At 35.8% G+C, this 20,481-nt stretch overlaps 1 protein-coding gene across 1 annotated transcript in view; it reads left to right on the top strand.

The window, feature by feature from the left end:
• LOC111147355 (thrombospondin type 1 domain containing 7A) overlaps positions 1-20,481 on the top strand; it is a 442,849-nt gene that overhangs the window by 249,335 nt on the left and 173,033 nt on the right. Inside the window, exon 4 of the mRNA XM_022503356.1 lies at positions 2,031-2,212. Coding sequence (XP_022359064.1) covers positions 2,031-2,212 — 182 coding nt within the window. The remainder of the gene's footprint in view (positions 1-2,030; positions 2,213-20,481) is intronic.

The raw sequence follows: 20,481 nt of genomic DNA, 5'->3' as shown, positions 1-20,481 counted from the left end.
CAGCATATATCACAGGGCCTGGCACACAGCAAGTGCCCAATAAATGTTTATTGAATTCCGATGAAATAAGGCCAATTCTGAAACATTTAGCTGTGTATCCTAATTCTTCTTATCCTTAAAAAAAATTTCCAAGACATTACTGTGAATTATCTTGGCAATAAATACATTTGAGCCTAGTCTGAGTATAGAATATTGATAAAACAACTTAAAGAATCTTAGTTCCTCAGAGATATGCACAAGCTTCATTGAGAGCTTTTCTGGAATATTCCAAACATTTAAAGAACTTGCATACAACGCAAACTTCACGAGCCAGTGAGGAGGAAAATTAATCCTACTACTACCACTTCAAACAATAATAACAAGTAATAGCAAAGATGATGATTTACATGAGACCTTCAGTTATGCAGCACTTTGGAATCATCTCTTCTCTCCTGATATAACAAGGGGCTGAAAACTGTAGGGAGTTCCCTTCCAAACTTCTCTGCTTATCCCACTGACCCTGTGTTCTTCTCTACGTAATAGGCTTGAGGAAGTTGTCATGATCTCCTGTGGTTTATCTCCTATGAGTTTCTTCCTTTTTTGATTCAAGCTAGGTGTTTTATTCTTTATCCTCTCAGATATTTGAACACCACTGACAAAATAAATACATATCCTGAATCTCTTTCTTCTCTCCCTTTTTGGAGGGTAGCATTTTTTTAGCATACGTGACCAATTTACATCAGGAGAAGTGTAATCCTAGGATGGCCTACATTCAGACTCCATTCTATAAAAAGTAAAATTTTTATTTTAAGTCACCTTATGAATAATTTATTTGGTTTGACATTCCTTGTCACCCCCCACCCCACCGTCTTACTCAAGACATTAATTATCCGTGTTTTCTTTTCTTTCTCTCTCTCTCTCTTTTTTTTTTTAAATTTACCTGAATGCTCGACTTCCTTTATAAACATAATGTAATGTCGGGAGTGTTGTTCCTTGATGCCCCAGTCCTGCACCTGTGTTCAGCCACTTATAAAAATGAAAGAATGGATGTGAAGGTCAGGTTGACTGTCAGGAAACTTCACAATTGACAAAGCAAAGCACCTAGGTTGGACATCTGAAGGCCCATTTAACTCTTTTGTCTAATTGAGATGAACATTAGCACCTCCATTTGTACCTGTGTTGGCTGTTAATCTGATTACTGAAGAAGCCTCTTGGGTAGAGTGACACAAAGTGCTTACATGAGCCATTTTTCTTTGTGCTTTTAGAATATCCATTTTCCTCGAGGTGGAGAAATGCCATCACTATCTTTAGTGGCATCAGGAAATAGTTCCCTGGCTATCTCCTTAAAGCACGTGTTGGGCTGACAAGCCCCCGACATTTCTTTCACATCATAATGTTGATTGGAGCTTTAATTTAGAACCACAGATCGTCTTTCCTGTGTTCCGCTGATTAGAAACGTCAGCTCTTTTCAACATTCATCAGGCACTCATCAGGGATTCTCAGTGCTACAGAAAAACATTCATTCTTGACAATAAAGAGAAAACTCAGAATTGTTATATTTTTTAATCCTAATGTACAATTATAATTTTGATCCAGTACGAAGTAGCAATTTTCATGCATTTTATTAAAGGAAAAACAAATGTTTGGGTTGGTCGTCATTTAGAATGTTTTCCATTCCCAGAGTCACTCCTCCTTTGTTTATAAGCATCCAGAAAGGGCAACCCCGAGTTCAGCTTAATTGAACATAAAATTTTATGTTTTCAGCATGATGCTCTCTTTTCATAAAATATTTATAAGTAACTTCCAGTAATTGCAATTAAAACAGGATCATCCTAAATTTAACCCCTCTTTAAGTGGAGCACTGCTGCGGATGAAAGAGAGGAAATTGAAACTGAGTCCGCATCACAGAGATGTAGTAGCCTGTGGTTGATTCGAGAGGAAAGTGTTTTTTAGATTAATCTTCTTCAGAAAAAAAAAAAAAAAATTGGAAGAGCAGAGCAAAGTTGTACTCAGTAAACATGGTTGCCACTGCCAGCTTTTACTTTTTTTAGGTACGGCTGGAGAACTACAGAGTGGACCGAGTGCCGTGTGGACCCTTTGCTCAGTCAGCAGGACAAGAGGCGGGGTAACCAGACAGCCCTCTGTGGGGGAGGGGTCCAGACACGAGAGGTATACTGCGTGCAGGCCAATGAAGACCTCCTCTCACACTTAAACACCCACAAGGACAAAGAAGGTAAACTGTCTTCTTCTTCTTAAGGACTTACTCATGGAGATTGAGCATGGAATCACCTTGCAGGAAGATAGATATAGATATAGATATAGATATACTTATAGATATTTGGAACATGAATAGTCATGATTCTAGTCACATCATGGTTGATATCCACTATGGTGAACGCTAATTTAAATTTTCATTTAAAAAAAAATTTTTCAGGGCACCTGGGTGGCTCAGTGGGTTAAGCCACTGCCTTCAGCTCAGGTCATGATCTCAGGGCCCTGGGATTGAGCCCCACATCGGGCTCTCTGCTCAGCCAGGAGCCTGCTTTCCCCTCTCTCTCTCTGCCTGCCTCTCTGCCTACTTGTGATCTCTCTCTCTGTCACATAAAAAAAAAAAAAAAAATTAAAAAAAAATTTCAATTCTGTCTCTGGTCAATTCTAATTTACTGACAAGTCTCTAAATTTTCTTACTGCAAGCTCTGAGTCAAAATTTAGCAGGCGTAATTAATTATAAAAATAGAACAAAATTTAAATATACACATAGAATTCTCATATATATTCTAAAGTCCAGAATTTCCTTGAATGTGGTGTAAAACCTGCTTGTGAAAGAACAGCCCATTTTGCTGTTTGTAATATGGTTGAAAGATAAATATATTGAAAAAATAATGATGGTATTGAGTGAAATTTTCAATGTGAATTTAAATGAAATAAATATGGAATAAGTGCAGTGTACAACTATAGTAAAAAAAAAATAACTGAAAGGCATGACATTTTTTTAAAACCCTCTGTTTAAACCCTCTGACCTGGCAGACATATCTTAGACATTTTTTTGGTCTGAATCTCAATGTGAGGACCAGACTCAGTAAGAGTGCCAAGGATAAGTGAGTGCAACATGGCCCATGCTTAAAGTATGTATTAGTATTTATAAATATTACTCTAAAATTCTAATCATTATTGGATCAAGTTTGTTTTCAGTTAGTTACTCTTAAGTGCCCACAAATAGGAATATTTTTTAAACAATGTTAGAAGCATACCTTCTTACCTTCCCTTGATTTGAAGGATAGCAGGGTTTTTATCATTAGACAGTTTAATAAATATCTATTAGTTGCCAGCAGAGTTCCAAAAATTGTGTAAGGTAGTGAGGATGGAAATATCCGTACAAATTCTGTGTCAAGAAAGTGCTCCTGGTTAGCATGAGGGCACACAAACAAATATAATACAATATGAAATGCATTATAACTTGAGTTTTAGAATAGCAGTAGGGGTATCATAGAAACAGAAACAGAGAGGAAGTGGCCTACAACTGAGTGATAACACACACATTCCATACAGTAAGTGGGTCAGGAATGCAAGAGGAAGTTTATTACAGGCAGCGGAGACAGCATGTATTAAAGCACACCATTAGGGGCTCCTGGGTGGCACATTCGTTAAGTGTCTGCCTTCAGCTCAAGTCATGATCCAAGGGTCCTGGGATCGAGCCCCACATCAGGCTCCCTGCTCAGTGGGAAGCCTGCTTCTTCTTTTCCCCCTGCTTGTGTTCCCTTTCTCGCTGCATCTCTCTCTGTCAAATAAGTAAATAGAATGTTGGATTTGGCAAGTTGTAAATAGGATGGAGTAGTACTTCCCAGCAGATATGTTTGTTGGTAAAGGAAAAAAAATAAGAATAAAACCCCCAAAATGAGAATATTCAGAGAAGCAATCTGATGGAGGACCAGAAGAGAAGGGAAAGAACCAAGAGAAATGGGTGTTTCAAAAAAATAGGAGATGACTCCTCTGCCTCCCCCCAAAATGAGCAGTACAAGTGACCAGCAGTTCATAGAAACAGACACTGAAGTTCTGCATTTGCAACTTGCAAAATTTAATAGTTTTGTAGCTGTTAACTTTACATAGCATGTCAACTCATTTAGGAATCTAGCCTCAGGATACATTTTGCTACTAATGTATCTTGAGGTTGTAAGGAAGTAGCATAAAACATGTAATGTTAGTACATTAATATTTTCTTGGCCATTTTAATGGCTACATTTTTAACACTCTTAGGTGGATTTATTATAGCAGTCCTTTCAGAGTAGTATAATTTCATTGCTAGAGGTAGATCAGATTTTAGTTTCTGAATGTCAATTATGTCCTGTGGGTTATTACTTTCAAAAGATCCTTCAGAATTCTGAATTGCAACTGGCTATTTCTTTTTTAATCATTTTGCCACAGAGTCTCCCTATCACTGTCAAAGCATGGAAGAGCACCAAAAATAAAAGTCACAGTGTAAAAGGAAAACTAAAAGAGTATCATTGTTAAGCTGTGTCTCTTGGACTAAAGCAAATGCCAAAACAAAATCCATGGATATGGAAATAATTGATATGGCAAAAATTAATGTTAACCAATAAGTATATAGGAATTTATGTCCTTTCATTTCAAATAAAAGCAAGAGTACTAGTAAGATCCATGTAGTCTTTGTAAAAACAGTTAATTCTCCCTAAAAGTTGCAGCCTTTTTTTTTTTTGTCAGAACTGAGGCTATATGAACTTCCTTCCAGAAGCACTTAACATTTCCCAACAGGAATATTATTCAATATGCCAGGATCCCAAGGGTGACATGTAAAGACTATAAATTTGTGTGAATGGAGAATAATTAGGCTGTGGGCTGTGGGGATTGTGCACATTCTGTTTTCCTTCCGTAAAAAGGAAAGAATGAAAGCTTACTTTATAAAGAGAGGAAAAGTTCTCAAAATAACTTCTTCAATCAATCCTAATAAGAAGGTACTGATCTCAAGTAATCTTGATTGTGTAACCATGAACAGCCTACCCCAAGAACAATTCATATTGTTGTTAATAAGAAGAACAAAGTCTATGCTGTTGCTTTTGTAGATTCTCACTATGTGTTCCATGAATAAATGTCTTGTTTTCACATGTAACCAAGCTATTAAAAAATACTTTAACCCAAAATAAAGTACTTTAACTCAAAATAAAATTTCCTGTTACAGAAATACTGAAAACAAGTGATAGGAAGTTCACATAAAATTCCTTTATTGTCTTGGCACATCACATTACACAGAAGAATGGTAATGACCACCTTAGTACAAGGACAGGGCCATCTTAAATCACTTTATTCATTGGTGTATTCACTACTCTTCATAGAGTCAAACCACACCATAAAAATTCTCCTCCCTGGAGCTAATATATTTAATTTCCAGAAAATCAAAATATGTATTATTAAAGTAGTCACAAAGTATAATGTATTATATTTACAACCTAGTATCCTACCTCTGTTGGTTGAATTATATCATTAGAATATTCAATAAATTGGTGATTGTGTCTATTGACAATAGGAAAAATGTATCTACTTGATATTGGAGAGTATCCGCATTTTACTCATGGACTGCTGCAGGCCGTAGGTATCCCTTCCAATCCTGACAAACTTTGTCCTACAATATTCAGGTGATCAAAATTCCCACTTCTTTAGAAGAAAAATTTGACAAGTTTCTACTGAGAAGAGTTAGTAGTAAGACCCTGGACAATTTCTGTTCAGCTGGCTGATCAGAATTCCAGCAGACTGTGAAGAATGTTCAGCTTATGATGGCATGAAAACTACCCTTATCAGAATATGACAGGAAGAAGCCTTGCCTCTGGGGAGGTTAGCAGTAGCTAGAAAGCTGATGAAAGTGTTGCTGATCATTGGATGCATGAACATGAATTGATTGTTGAAAGAGCTCAAAGTGAAATGAAAGTAGATTTTAGCTATGGTAATTCAAGAAATTCTTTCTTTTGATACAGATTGAACATGTTTCTAAATGAGGGGAACCAAGAGCATTGGTTATAAAGCACCATGAAACTTTCCGTGATACGTATTTTAGGAAAATTTGGAACATTCTTTTGTAGAAAACGTATCAAAAAATCTACACTGAAATCTGGATAAGGTGTGTGGAATTTGAGGTTATTAAGAAATACAGCCTGGATAGTGAGGCTATATATGACATAAAATAAACCAGCAGGAAGTTTGGAGGATCAGTGGAAAGATGGTTGGAAGGAAGGATGGTTGAACTGTGAATGGGTAGAGCAAGAGATGAATAAAGAATTCTTATTTTCCCATATTCTGCCAAGAAACAGGGGAATAAAATAGTCACCATCTCTAAATGGAATGCAAATTATTTATAATTATAGTCGTTTATCTATAGTTTCCATGAACTAGCCCACTTTAGTCAAAGCTATTTGGGGGGAAGAAAAAAAGGCTATGCTTATGGTGCTGTTTCCCTGTTATTTCAGAAAGTAAATATCAGAGTACGTCGAAGTCTAGTGCTGCACCTTTCCTATCCATCACTTTTGAAATAACAGGTAGGTGAGAACATTTTACATGCCATTTAAATCAGAAATGCGTATCAAAGATTCTCTGTACATTTCCTGAGATAATCCTTAAACCATCCAGGAAAGATAGAAGTTTACTTTCACTTCCTACTTTTCTAGAAATGTATCGAAGATACATTTTGAGATGGAAGTGCTTTCCTGTTTCTTGACTTTCTACAGTATCATTACATAGATGTAAATTTTAGAAAAACATAAAAAGATTTTAAAATTTGCTGGCTTAAAAATGTCAGTAGGATAACATAATTATATATACAGATATATAACATTTGGTTATGAACACTTCTGTTGAAATAAATTAATGAGAGTATGAACACTTTTCACATCATATTTCTAAGTACACCACTTTGTGCTCTCCTAATTTTAATAAGGTAAATGAAAAAGGAACTAAATCATACCATGGCTGCCTTTTGGAGACGGTCTACAAGGATGCAGTCGGATGTAAAAAGCACTGTGATACAATTACAGAATAATTAAAACATAGGATATCCCTGAAAAAGTCAGATATTTCTTGGAAATTACTTCTCAGTATATTTTGTGGGAGAGAAAGACTGTTAACTCTATCAAATTTGTGAGGAGTAGATTACAAAATAGAAAGTAAGATGACAAGAGGTGTCAGCTGCTGGGAAAGAAGCTCATAAAAACTTAACATGCTGGGAATTAGATTAAGCTGGTCAGTGGTCTACCCGCAAGGTAACTTAGAATTTTTAGTAGAGGAAGAGCTTACTAACGAGATATCAAGAAGTACTCAACCAAAGAAGCAATCAAAAGAATACATATATATATATAAATAAATAAAGTGAGACAGCTTGGAAATCATGCAGGCATAAAAAAGGTCTCATAATACCTTTGACTTAGTTGACATTTAATAAACATTTGTTGTTTGACATGTTTACTCTCCCCTTTGTAAAATGCTATAATTTTTTAAATTTGTCTAAAAATTGTTTTTTGAACATTTCAAATGCACTTAAAAAATTCTTGATTTCAGCAAGGGGTTATATTCAAGCAGACCCTTCATTCCTGAATAAACAGTTACTCACACTTCTGACTTTGAATACGGGAAACATGATCTAGTTGTTGGAGCAAATGAGGAAAGTCAAAATTCAGGCACTGTGCCTCAATTTGGCCACTCAGTTAAGAGAACATGTTTTATATATCTTATTTCTCTTTTCTAGTTACATAACAACTTAAAAACTTCTTTTGGTGAATTTTCATCTTAAGGCTATTTTCAAAAGAACCCTAGACAGATAATCAGGAAACCTTGTTTTCATTTCTGCCTGGCCTTGTGTCATTATGCGCATTATTTAACTTTATTTGCCTAAAAATACCTATTAAATGATTCCTCTGTTCCATTTCCAGTAATATGGCAGATTAGAATAGCTGAAAACCTTTCCTTACAAAACAGGATACAGTATTATTTTAAATGCTTTTAAGTGCAGAATTGAGGTCTTGATTAACCAAATGATTTCTCAAAACAAATCAAGAAGGTTGAGCTTTCCATGGTCGCCCTCAGGCAGTAACGGTACGTACAGGGGGAGGGTTACCCATTACAGGGATTTTGGGGGGATGACGCAGATAAGGGGTATGACATAAAACTTAGAGCCCCCACCCCCCAAAAACGTGAACAAGCAGAAGTACTGCTTTATTTCATCAACCTTAAAGGGTTATTGTACCAGCGAATGAGTAGAGAAACTCAGTTTACTTATAGAGGAAAAGGGCAAGGAAGCAGGTCAGCCTCAACCTCAGTGTGAACAAACCTCTCCTAAGAATTCCAACTATGGGCTTGGACTCACCACTAATTAGTTATGTTTCAAATTTATGGTACTTCCATGAGTCCAAAGACCACAAAGCTGAGAAATTAGTATAAGAAATGGCATCAGGCCAATGGTACTCCAGATTGCCTGACATAAGGAAAAGCCAAAACTCTGAAGATGCGAATACCTTAACCTAAGCCACAGCATTTCCAGATAAACTGTACCATCAAAACTGCAAACTACATGAGGAATAATAATCCATTTTATATAGGGTTTAAAATACCTAACAAACATTAAGATGAGACGTGCAGTGTTGGAAATATTGGAAATAGCAGTTAGAGACCATAAAGATATGTGCTAGAACTTACTAAAGATGTAAAGGGAAAAATTAAAACATTAAATATAATGAGTCACAATAAAAAAAGACCAGATTTTAAAAAAAGAAAGAAAGAAAGAAAGAAAGTAAAAGTAGTTCTAGAACTGAAAAGTGCTTTTATTGGAAATAAATAAATGGGTTGATGAGACAGACTGAGTTTAACAGTTATTAATAAGCTCAAGACAAATGTAAGGAAATTATTCAAAATGCAACATTGAAAATAGGAGTTAAGAATAAAAGTGAAGTAAGTCATGCAGAATTAAACAAGAAGGTTCAGAATAAGAGAATGTATGAAAAAGATGAGAGAATTTTGTAGATTTGATGAAAGATAAGAATGTACAAAATCAAGAATTTCCAAGCAGTACGATAATATATACATGCTTTGATATAGTGAGTGAGATTTCAGTTCATCAGCTATATAAGGACAAAGTAAAAGGAATAAAGAAAAGGCACAAATTAACTAAAAAGGAATTAACAAATTTATAGTGAAATTCTCAAAAGCTGCAAAAAAAGCAAAATAACAACAATGATATGTTGAAAGTGCTGAGAGGAAAATAAATGTCAACTTGGATTTCCAGCTACCTACCATTAAAAACTATGGACAGAGTGAAAGGGTTTTACCTCTATTAAGCTCTCACTGAAAGAGCTCCTAAATGATAATGTTTGAGATGAAGAAAATTGAAACCAGAAACAGAAGAATTCAAGATGTACAAAGAATTTGATAACCATTTGGGTGATCTAAGTAAGTCTAGATATGATGACATTGTATGAATACATGACTAAAACACTCTGGTAATCTATGACAGAAGGAAATGATAAGGAGTATATTTTGGGGGAGATATTGAGCACCCTCATATTTTATTAAGTCAGTATGTATTTTAAAAATGTAAGAATAATGATCAAAGTAGAAATATAATTATTAATATTATAATTACATAATCATATAAGATAGATATATATAGATATATAAGTATATATATCTATATATACACTCTTCAGTCCAAAAAAGGAAATAAACAGGACTAAGTAAAGTTCAGTCAACTCAATGAGAATAAGATGTTAAATAAGAGAAAACTCATTTTTTTCTTACAGAGATGATCTAATTAAGACCAAATAAAGAGAAAAAAATCTAGAAATATGACTTTTATATGTCACAGTCAGAGGTTATTACAGAAAATTACTTTGTTTTAATTATTACTGCATCTATGAGACCAACCAACTGAATTATAAAGTGTTCACAGTGATCAAATTAAGAGTGTGGATTAATCAGTCCACACATTCACCACTGCTGGCAAATATGTAAACACACAGACTGCACATGATGTATTTCCCAGGCAATAATGCAATCTGTACATATAAACTACAGTTGAAATTTTTATTTTCTCTAGGAAATAATGTAAGATTGACTTAAATTATGTATGTATGCAGCATCAAAACTCTTCAGAAGATTAAATGTTTTATCAATTAAATGGATAATTTTATTATTCAGAAAACTGAAGGAGAGAAACACCCAAAATTTCATGTTTCAAACCTTTCTGCCTTTCTGTCATTCATTTTTCCCAGTTTGCTAATGGGAAAGATACATGACATGGGCATTATTACCTAGGCAAAGACAATCATATCAAAGGAATGATTACCTAGAAAGGATAAAATTTATTACCTATGTTGGTGTCTTGAACGAAGTCATAGATGGTATGCTGATAAAATATGTGAATACTATTATGCTAACCAGGATAAAACATTGGAAAATAGTTTTTATGACAGAAAGAGAGGTTAATAGGCCAGAAACAATGGAATTTCTCCAGCAGCATGAAGTCTAATGAAATCGTTAAAATCCTAATCTTAAGTCCCAAGTGTTGAGTCCACAAGAAAACAATAGAAATAACGATGGTGATAACAGCAACAATATTGATTGAATTTATTAAGACACTATGTTAATTATTTGGTTGCTGCAAAGATTAAATGCTTAATGTGGGAAACAAACAGTTGGAATCAGGGACTTAATATTAAACTCATTCTATGTCCATTCTCAAAGTGTTACTCTTCTCAACGTCAATCCCCATCTGACTGATGAAGTGCTGCAAGTTTGGATATCTCACTTGATAGTCCTTCATTCACACAGTAAATACTTATTGAACAATTATTAAGTCTCATCACGGATTTAGATGTTGAAGACAGAATGTTTGAAACAAGCAGACTTGATCCCTGTCTTCAGGGCACCTATAGCCTAATCGTAACCTTGTAACTATAGTTTTGTTTCCTGGAGTTTCAGAACTGACCCTTCACTAGGCTGACATGAAGAGACCCCACAGTTTGAGATTCTTCATTTAAAGAACACTACAGCTATGGTTCATCCTTAGTAAAGAACCTTCACCCTATTCACTGGGTGAATTATTTTTCTGAAAAGTATATATCCTCAGAATGTAGTTTAAGTATCACCTGGATGCTTTAAGAAAATGCAAAAATCCCCAGATGTTATCCACTGAGATTGTGATTCCGTTAAGTCTGGAATGGGTTTAGGAATCTCTGTCTTTTTTATAAACACCATTGTGATTATAATCAGGAGTTGGTTTTACCACAAAGCGCTTGAGAACGCTTTATTTAGAAGCCTTCCCAAAACTGTGGGAGAGACTGGGACAGGGGTAGGGAAGTTCCAGGTTTTTTAAAGCTCAAAGCTTATACAATTTAAGGGACACTTATTATTATTATTGTTGTTGTTGTTGTTATTTTTAAAAGCAGAATTCCAAATACAAAATCACTAAGATCTCTGCCAGAGTCTTCTCAGAAAGGGACTGTGCATGAGAAGGACCCCAAACCTTAAGCTTTTGGGGCTTCTCCATAAATCTGTCCCAAATCCTAAGATAGATTTTTGGTCTTTATGAAATCCAAAGAGAATCACTGCCTTAAGATGACACACAGAAACAAAGGCATGTATGTTCAGAAAACAGGTTTTCCACAGTTCTGGAGGTCAGCCTGGGGAGGATGGGATGTCTGGGAGAAGTCCCTGTATGCCCTCAGAAGGGAAATAGAACTTTGAATTCTAAGTGAAGTAGAACTTTGAATTCTAACACCGGTCTTATTTTCACTCATCAAGCCTAGTTTTAGCTTCCTGAGTGGCAAATCTTTAGAAAACCACTGAACCTTGCTAGTTGTTAAGCTAGGAAATTGGAGAAGAAGAACACGTAATGCTCTCAGATACTGTTTCATCTTCCTTCATACCTGTAACTCCAGATGGAACGAAGCCATGGCTGTTCATGAAGGACCTTCCATTAATGAAAGAAAGATGGTGGATAAAATGTCACGTAACCTGACACTGTCAAGTGACTGTAGTACATGTGCTTTTTGTAACCCTTAAGCACTTATTTCTCTGAGTCCGTTGTAGATGAATGATAGCACCAGAAGGAATTTTGAAATGCGCACTCAGGGATGCGCGCTGGTGAATGAATAGCATTTTTTTGTTTGTTTGTTTCAGAAGCACAGTCCTGCTCTCTAAGAATGTAAAAGAAATGGTTTGTGGCTGACTGTTCCCTGCCTTGCTGATGATTGCTCAATAGGGAGTAGCTACTCTCACCAGTGTTAACAGAGGAGTACAAACTACATTGTGGAACTCATTAATATTTATTCCTTCTAAAAGCAATGGGCAATAAAAAGGGAAATAAACCAGGGAGAATAGCAGTGGGAAAAGGAAGCCATGACAACAGATTCATCTTGGAAAGGTTTCACCATTTATTGCCCACAAAAATACACTCAAAATACACGCTCCGTATTGTTATATTATTAAACTAAAATCCACTAAGAATACCTCTTATGGGGTGAAGTCATTTATGAAAAAAAATTGTATACTGAACATAATTCAGGGATTCAGAGTAGCCATCCATATTCTTAAAATTATATGCATTTGATGTACTTCTTTACAATTTCATATTTTTTATGTTCAACAAAGCTACATGTGCTCAGTGTTAAGAGTCTGGGCTCTATGTGCCAATACACAAGGACTTTCTTGAAGCTAAGGATTACCTATCAGTTGCAACAGAGACATTGGGATCTCTGTCATTTTTTTTCTTGATACTTCTCTACTCTCTGCAGTAAAAGCCCTTCAGCCATTGTCCCCAAACTATCCAAGTATCTCCTCCTATTTAAATCATCTTTTTCACACTATAAGGCCTCAGTGATCTCTCTTCACCCAAAGCCGAAAGCCCTCTCATACTATATTACACAATTTACCACTCGATTACATAGAATTCTATTATTTTACAATTCTCTCATGAATATTTATGCCAGCCTCCCAGTATTTCTAGCTTCCAAGGAGGGCGCTGTGTTTTCCCCTCCTAAATGTTAACAGTAATATCTACCATTCTTATCAGAGGTCTGAGTACATTTGCTGATTGTGTCATTTAGAAAAATTTTAAGACCGAGGAAACCCTTCAGTCAGAGGATCTTGACTTGCTGGGCATCTGATTCATCGAGTTTCATTTTAGAGTCATCTCTGTGTCTCACCAACTTCATTCTTTTCCTCCTTTGTTTTCCTGTCCTCTGCGGAGGCCCAATGAGAACATATGTAAAACACATCCTAGCATAAGGCCTTGCACTTACTACTTGCCAAAATGAATATTCATTGCTTTTGTTTTTTATCTTTACTTTTCTGGTTAATTTGAGAAAAAGGGAGGGATATTTTAAATAGTTTTACTTTAAACCTTTTATATGTAGTAAAGACTTAATAGCATACCAGCCTTGGTAGCTGAGAAACCTAAGAGGATGTATAATTCATGGAGTCTCTTTACGATATGTCCCAAGGTCCTGCTGCATACTTACCTTATATATGAAATTGCTCCTTTCTTGGAAAGTGTAGACTTTATTTATATTAGTCCAAACTAAAAAGAAATATAACTAATTTTCCTGCTAGAGTTATGAGAGGCAGATTAATTACAGCTTCCTTTACTTTGTGACCGCGAATCTCTGAGAAGTTTAACCCACACTCTGTGGCTCAAGGATTCTGAAGGAAATGCTCACAGGCCACCTGGGATTGTTTGGTTGCTCTACAAAGAACACTTTCACCATTGCTCAACTTGAGAAGGCCACTCTGGTCCGTCTGCCCCTTACATTACATAGGATTCCTAGGTATCTAAAACCACATTGATCAGGCAGCATTATGCCTTGGAGTACTTAACTCTTCTTGTCCAAATAATAATAATGATAATATGGAGATGAAGAAAAAAGAATTTTTAGAAAAGTAATTGTTTTACATGTTCTCAGCCAGGTCTGATTAGAAAGGCTTGGATCAAGTAAGTACCTACTTCCTGAGAAATTTCTAGAAGTATTTTGAAATAAAATCCTGTTTTTCAGGAAAGCTGTTGATCCATTTCTCACTGTCTTCCAAAAATATACCCACAGCAAAGGGGTAAGAAAAAGAACTAGCATATTGTGATAGAAAATATCTTTCCATTAATACATGACTAAGTGGATAATTGGAGAATAATTTTCCTAGAAAAACAAAGGTAGTAAGTAATAGTGGATGGATTCAAAGCCATTTTGCTTGTTTGGTTGTTTGGTTGTTTGGTTGGTTTTGTTATTTTGTTCTCTCTAAACTGCAGTAACAGTTCTCTGCCCTTTGAATTTGCTTCAGAGTAAATGGCTGGATACAATCACTGTCCATAACTTTATCAAAATCACAGAAGTAAGCGGATTGTATTATCTGATATTATCTCTATTACAAACATAAATAAACTGCCATAGAGACTGCCTCCAATAGCAGAAAAATCGAAGGAAAACTAAACATAATTTAAGCCTTTTTAGGATTCATCTCAGAGTTTATTCCTGAGATGGTTCTGTAAGGTCAATGCAGATTCCTGTCAATGATTATTTGAACCAGTATTCTATTGAATCATATGAAATTGCTATCTCTGTAGGTCAAGATCTGTAGTCTAGTGGCAATTTCATATGACTCACTTGAGTAAGTGCCCTTATGGTTTTGTATCATCACCTGGTGTGATCTCTTTGTCCCAGACTTTCCATTGTCAGAATCAAGCCTGTAGCTACTGGCTATGAATTATAGTCAATGTTTTCACATGAACAGTATGCATTTGTGCTGTATGCAGTGTGCTTTAGAGGGAGTAATGATTCTCTTCTATAAATATATGTAGATTTCCCCATAGTAGATATTCTTTATGGGAAAATAACTCATATTGATGGTTTGGGAGTGACTTGAATTTATCAAGTAGCTTTTATTCTGTGCATAGTTAGAAAAGAATCTCCTGCATTCAATGGTGTTATTTTTAATACTTACCTATGCCCCAATGTTGTTTTATGTAAGTACATAACAGTAAAAGGAGATAAAGTGATTTTAGGGATAAATTGTTGAGTAATGTGGGGCAAAAGAAAAGTACTAATAGGTGAATGCCAGTAACAAATGTAATAAAGAAGATGTACAAAATACATACCATAAGATCCTGTGATTCTCTTAAAGTGAGACCACAAGTTTTGGCTCTAAGCTTATAGTAGCCGGTGCAAAGATGAATGCTATGTTAATAGTGAAATTCACAGTGTCCATTGGACAATAGAGAGCATTTGCAAAGGAAAAGCACAACAATTTCTGTGTTAGAAAGAAAATTCATGTAGGCCTTCATAAAGAAGACACTGTAACTATATTAAATGATATCCTCATTAACATTTTTATAAGAAACACCACAATGAGTTTTATTTATTTTCTTTTTAAAAAAATTTTATTTATTTATTTGACAAAGACAGAGCAAAAGAGGGAACACAAGCAGGGGGAGAAGGAGAAGCAGGCTTCCCGCTGAGCAGGAACCTCCCCCCCACAATGCAGGACTCGATCCCAGGACCCTGGGATCATGACTTGAGCTGAAGGCAGATGCTTAACGACTGAGCCATCCAGGTGCCCCCACAATGAGTTTTATACAGAAGCTTTTTCTTAAAGCAGTTTTCCTCAGTGTAGGCCATTACCTTAAATATGGAAGTTAATTCAGGAAAGGGAAATCAGTGTGGGTTGTGTAATAGTGTACAGATTTATAGGTCTCTGCTATGTGAGATAACACAGGTACAGAGTTGAGAATATCTAAATGAAAGGATGTACAGCTATTCCCTCGGGCAACCCTTCTTAGAGCTTTGATAGATACTGGGAAGCAGAGAGTTCCCTTATATCCCCTGACACAAGGATCTGGAGTACTGCTATTCTGGTTTCTGTTTAGGTGCAGTTAAATGCAGAGACACATTTTCCAATCATCATCTAGGTGAGGATAGGATTAACGTCCTTAAAGGAAAATCGAAAGACTTGACAAAGACTTAAACTTGAATAAAATATTACGCCACTTCAAAAAGAAGGATGAATCCACACTTAAACTAGATGCAGGGCAAAGAAAAACTTTAGGCACAGATAAAGAAAAATCAAAGGTCATAAATCTATTCCATAGCTCATAAGCCATAGCAAAACTCTGAAACACATGCAAGTGAGACTACCTTCAACAATAATTCCATCTCTTAGAAGAAGTAATTTACCTTTCCAGTATCTTCTTTAAGATAAAATGACTCCCGGGACGCCTGGGTGGCTCAGTTTGTTAAGCGGCTGCCTTCGGCTCAGGTCATGATCCCAGCGTCCTGGGATCGAGTCCCACATCGGGCTCCTTGCTCAGCGGGGAGCCTGCTTCTCCCTCTGCCTCTGCCTACCACTCTGCCTGTGCTCATGCTCGCTCTATCTCTCTCTCTCTCTAACAAATAAATAAATAAAATCTTTAAAAAAAAAAAAAAAGATAAAATGACTCCCAAGAATAAATCTTTGGAGTTAAATGAGTTAACTTGCAGTAATAATGATAATATCATATAAAAATTATGTGAGACATTGTTCTCTTTTATATTTACTTGCTTATTAGACCCTCTCCACAAGTCTATGAAGTAAGTACTATTTTTATATAATGTTGAGGTACAGAGAAATTAAATGATTTTATCAAGACATTTAGCTAGTAAATATCATAATGGGGATTGTGGATCAAAATGTCTGGCTCCTAAATTTGTGATCTTAACTCATTGTGCCATTGAGTTAGCGTTATTAATTGCAAGCCAGTTGCCAGTTTAACGTTGGATAAAAAGTGCACTCCTCTCCAAGTGATGCTGGTTTTAGAATGTGTGCCTTCTTTTAAATAGCAGTTAGGTCTCAGAGCCAATGGTCTATTAAGATTATTCTTATTTAATGATAATAAAACTGCACATGTATGAAAATGCCTGTGTTTCAATTTTATATGGCAGAAAATCACTCATCCATTAGACCAATATTTACTGAGTGCTTTCTATGTGTAAGCACTGTTTAAATGCTAAATATTGAGAAGTGAATACCACAAAGTTCCTTCTGTCACAGAGTTTACATTTTATGGAAAGAGAGTATAAGCAAAGAAATTAAATAAATAAGAAATTATCAGGCAGCAATAAGTATCATGCAGAGGACTAAAATAGGGTGATGTGAGAGAAAGTGGCTGGGGAGTGATATTATTTGGAACTCCAGGGTATTTACCTCCCCAAATTTGTATATCTAGCCCAAAATTCTCCTCTGAGGAGCAAACTCATATATTCATCTTTCTCTTTGACATCTTGAATCATAACACTCAGATATGCTTATCTCCCCTGCACACACTCTTGTAATGGCAAAATAAATAAAAGTTTGAGAACAACATCAGAGTGCATATATCTAAATAGTTCAAGCTGCATGATCTTTTGAATAGATGTGTTAATATAAATCCCTTAAAAATACTTAGGGAAAAAATATCACTCACAAAATAGACAATATATAATAAGTGTTCACTGAATAAATGAATAAATGGACTCAGTAATGACCCCCAAGAGCCGATACATACGATTACCAACTACTATTGCTCTAGGAAAATTTCTTCTTCTGATAGCCAGAGATGAGAATTCTAAGTCCTGTATTTAGAAACTCATCACAAAACCTGTAAGTAATCAGCCTAAGTAAATACTTTAAATCTTCAGAAAACCAAACATGTTAGGCTTTTGCTTCCAGCCATAATCAAGTAGCTGGAACTCTCTCAATAAGAAAAACTATACAGTTGAACAAAATATGCAAAGCAACTATTTTTAGACATGAAACAGCAAGCAGTAGTAGACTGTGATCACACTTGTGAGGTAATCAATCACCCTGGTCTTCTGCTGGAGGCTCTTTCCTGACACAGAGAAGGAAAAATGAAAAGCAAGCATGGTATCAAGACTTGCTGAACCAAGGAATCCAACATCTAATTTCTGGACTGCTGAAGGGGCTGGAAATTTCAGGGCAGGATAGAGAGAAGGGGATTCTGCATCGGAGGGAGTTGGGCAGAGTCCGGGAGTCTGTGTGGGGTACATTATAGGCCCTTGGCCCCGAGCTAGGCTATGCATGTGCAGAATTACACTCTGTAAAAATGTAGCAGAAGACCTGTGCTGCAAGGCAGGGGCTGAAAGATGATAGTATAGCTAGTGCCATTCTGGGAGATGTCAGAGTTACAGCCCCACCAGGGTGAAGATTTTTCACTAAGAACCTTGAGCCCTAAAAGACCATGGCTTCAGAGTAAGGATCACACTATTACAACTAAGCTCAAATCTGAACCAGACAAGCTTTAATCCAAATGAAACCAAACCTGTAAGGATCAAGAGGATTTTTTTTTTTAATCAATTTAACTGTATGACAGAACAAAACTTATAAAGGAAGATGTAAAATAGAAAAAAAAAATAGAAAGGAAGATGACATAATCCAGACTCTACAACATTCATGAAGTCCAGTAATTAAAAAGTTATCTCATGTGCAAAGAAGTACAATAAAGAGAACAGATAAAGAAAATACAAAAATAAAGAAATACAATAAAAGAAAAAAGCAGTCAATAGAAAAATATCTTAAGATGACCCAGATGTTAGAATTAGCAAGCAAGGACTGTTAAAAAAAAAAAAAAAAAAAAAAAAAATGCTCTTATACACACATTGAAAGATTTAAAGGATAAGACTATCTTGGAACATGAACAGATGGAAGTTTGAGGAGATAGACATTATAAAAATATAGAACTTCAAGAATATAAAAAAAAATCTATAATAAAAAATCTACTGACTTGGCTTAACAGTTGGATATCATGAAAGAAAGGCCACGAACTTGAAGACATTACTAGAAGTTATCGGATCTGAAGAACAAAAAGGAAGGAGACTAAAAGGTGGAAAAGGCGAACAAACTCAGTGACTGGTGAAACAATATTAAGGTATTAATGATATTAGAAGAGAGAGTCTAATCTAACAGAAAACCTATTTGAAGAAATAATGACCAAAAATGACTCAAATTTACTAAAAAAGAAACCAACAAGTTACAGATTTAAGAAGCTCAGCAAACCCCAAGCAGGATAAATACAAAGAAAAAACAAAAATACATTAGGTCAAATTGTTGTAAATTAAGATGGACTATTTTTAAAGCAGCAAAAGGAAAAACACATGATGCATACATGTGAATAAAGATAACAGATTGGTGTTAAAATCTCATCGGAGACAATGATTAGGGATTAAAACAAACATGTCTTTCCTGGAAAACAACTGTCAGATTTCTACAGCTGGTTTATATATATGTCAAACCCAGGCATGACAAACTAACATCTTCAGAAGAATAAAAGCTGAGAGAATTGATTACCAAGTACTTTAGAATATAGGTTGGGAAGATAGAATGCCTGAGGCCTGTGATACTGAACAGATTATCTAAACTCTTTGTGAACCTGTTCCCTTCTCTATAAAATGGAAATAACAAAACTTTTCAAAATTTTAAATGAAAGAATCCATGTACCGTTAGAACCATGCTAGGCATATATTAAGGTCTCAATCAATATGATCTAAAATATTAAATAAGGCCTATGACTTAGAAGAAATTTTTCTTCATTAAGAAGTGTGCAATTCAACAATAGTTCTGTGAGGGAAAAACATTCCCACAATTGTAGCTTAGACCTTGGGAACTGAGTGAGGGCTTTCAGGCCCAGTTCTCTACCTTCCTCCAGAATTACATCCCAGTTTCCATTTGGATGATAAGGATCTGTGGAGCCTCTACCATTTCCTCAGGTCCAAAGAGCTTTATCCAGTAAAACCAAAGACAAGCTTCTTCCCTTTCTTATATTTGTGTTCTCAGATCTGTTTGATACCCACCAATCTCATATCAGTCTTCACAAATCAGTGTGGTTTCCCAGCTGAAACTCAGCTGAGCCCATAGGGAAACTCTCCTCTGACCAGAGAAGGGAACTGAGAAAAGCCTCAGCCAAGAGGGTCCTTCAATGAATCTGTCAGGAACAGAGAAATTACCTGGACTTGAGAACACAAGAACCAAGCTAAATACGTGTGAGACCAGATATCTAGTTTTGGATCTGCTCCCAAATATCTTCTCAAAAGTTCTTTTCAGGTTGTATGCCACCTGGTCTCTCGTCACAAGGTGAAGCTGGAAGCTTAAAACCCTCCCCCACTCCTTTGCTGAAGTGTCTCTTCTTGCTGAGGTTGTAATACTGACATGTGTTTCCTCTACATTCAGTGATTCTCCGTGTCAGACTCAGTGAATTTTAAAACAAGTAGCTCTCTGTGTAAACTTTGAGTGATGCGCAGTGTGAAAAAACCGCCCATTCCATTTTCTGAAAACACTCAGAGATGCTCTGGGAATATACAGAAAGTCAGCAAAGTGAAAGAAGACCTTACCCCACGCACATTGCTGTAGGTTCTCTCATTTTTGCTGTCCAGAGGAAATACGTCTGAAATCTATGAGAACAAGAAACTTAAACATAATAGTAGGAGAGATTAGGAG

This window comes from Enhydra lutris, unplaced genomic scaffold (assembly GCF_002288905.1).
Source record: "Enhydra lutris kenyoni isolate GAN:26980312 unplaced genomic scaffold, ASM228890v2 scaffoldscaffold16, whole genome shotgun sequence".
Taxonomy (NCBI): domain Eukaryota; kingdom Metazoa; phylum Chordata; class Mammalia; order Carnivora; family Mustelidae; genus Enhydra; species Enhydra lutris.
The sequence above is the reverse complement of the archived record's forward strand: the minus strand, read 5'-3'. Positions and strand labels throughout refer to the sequence as shown.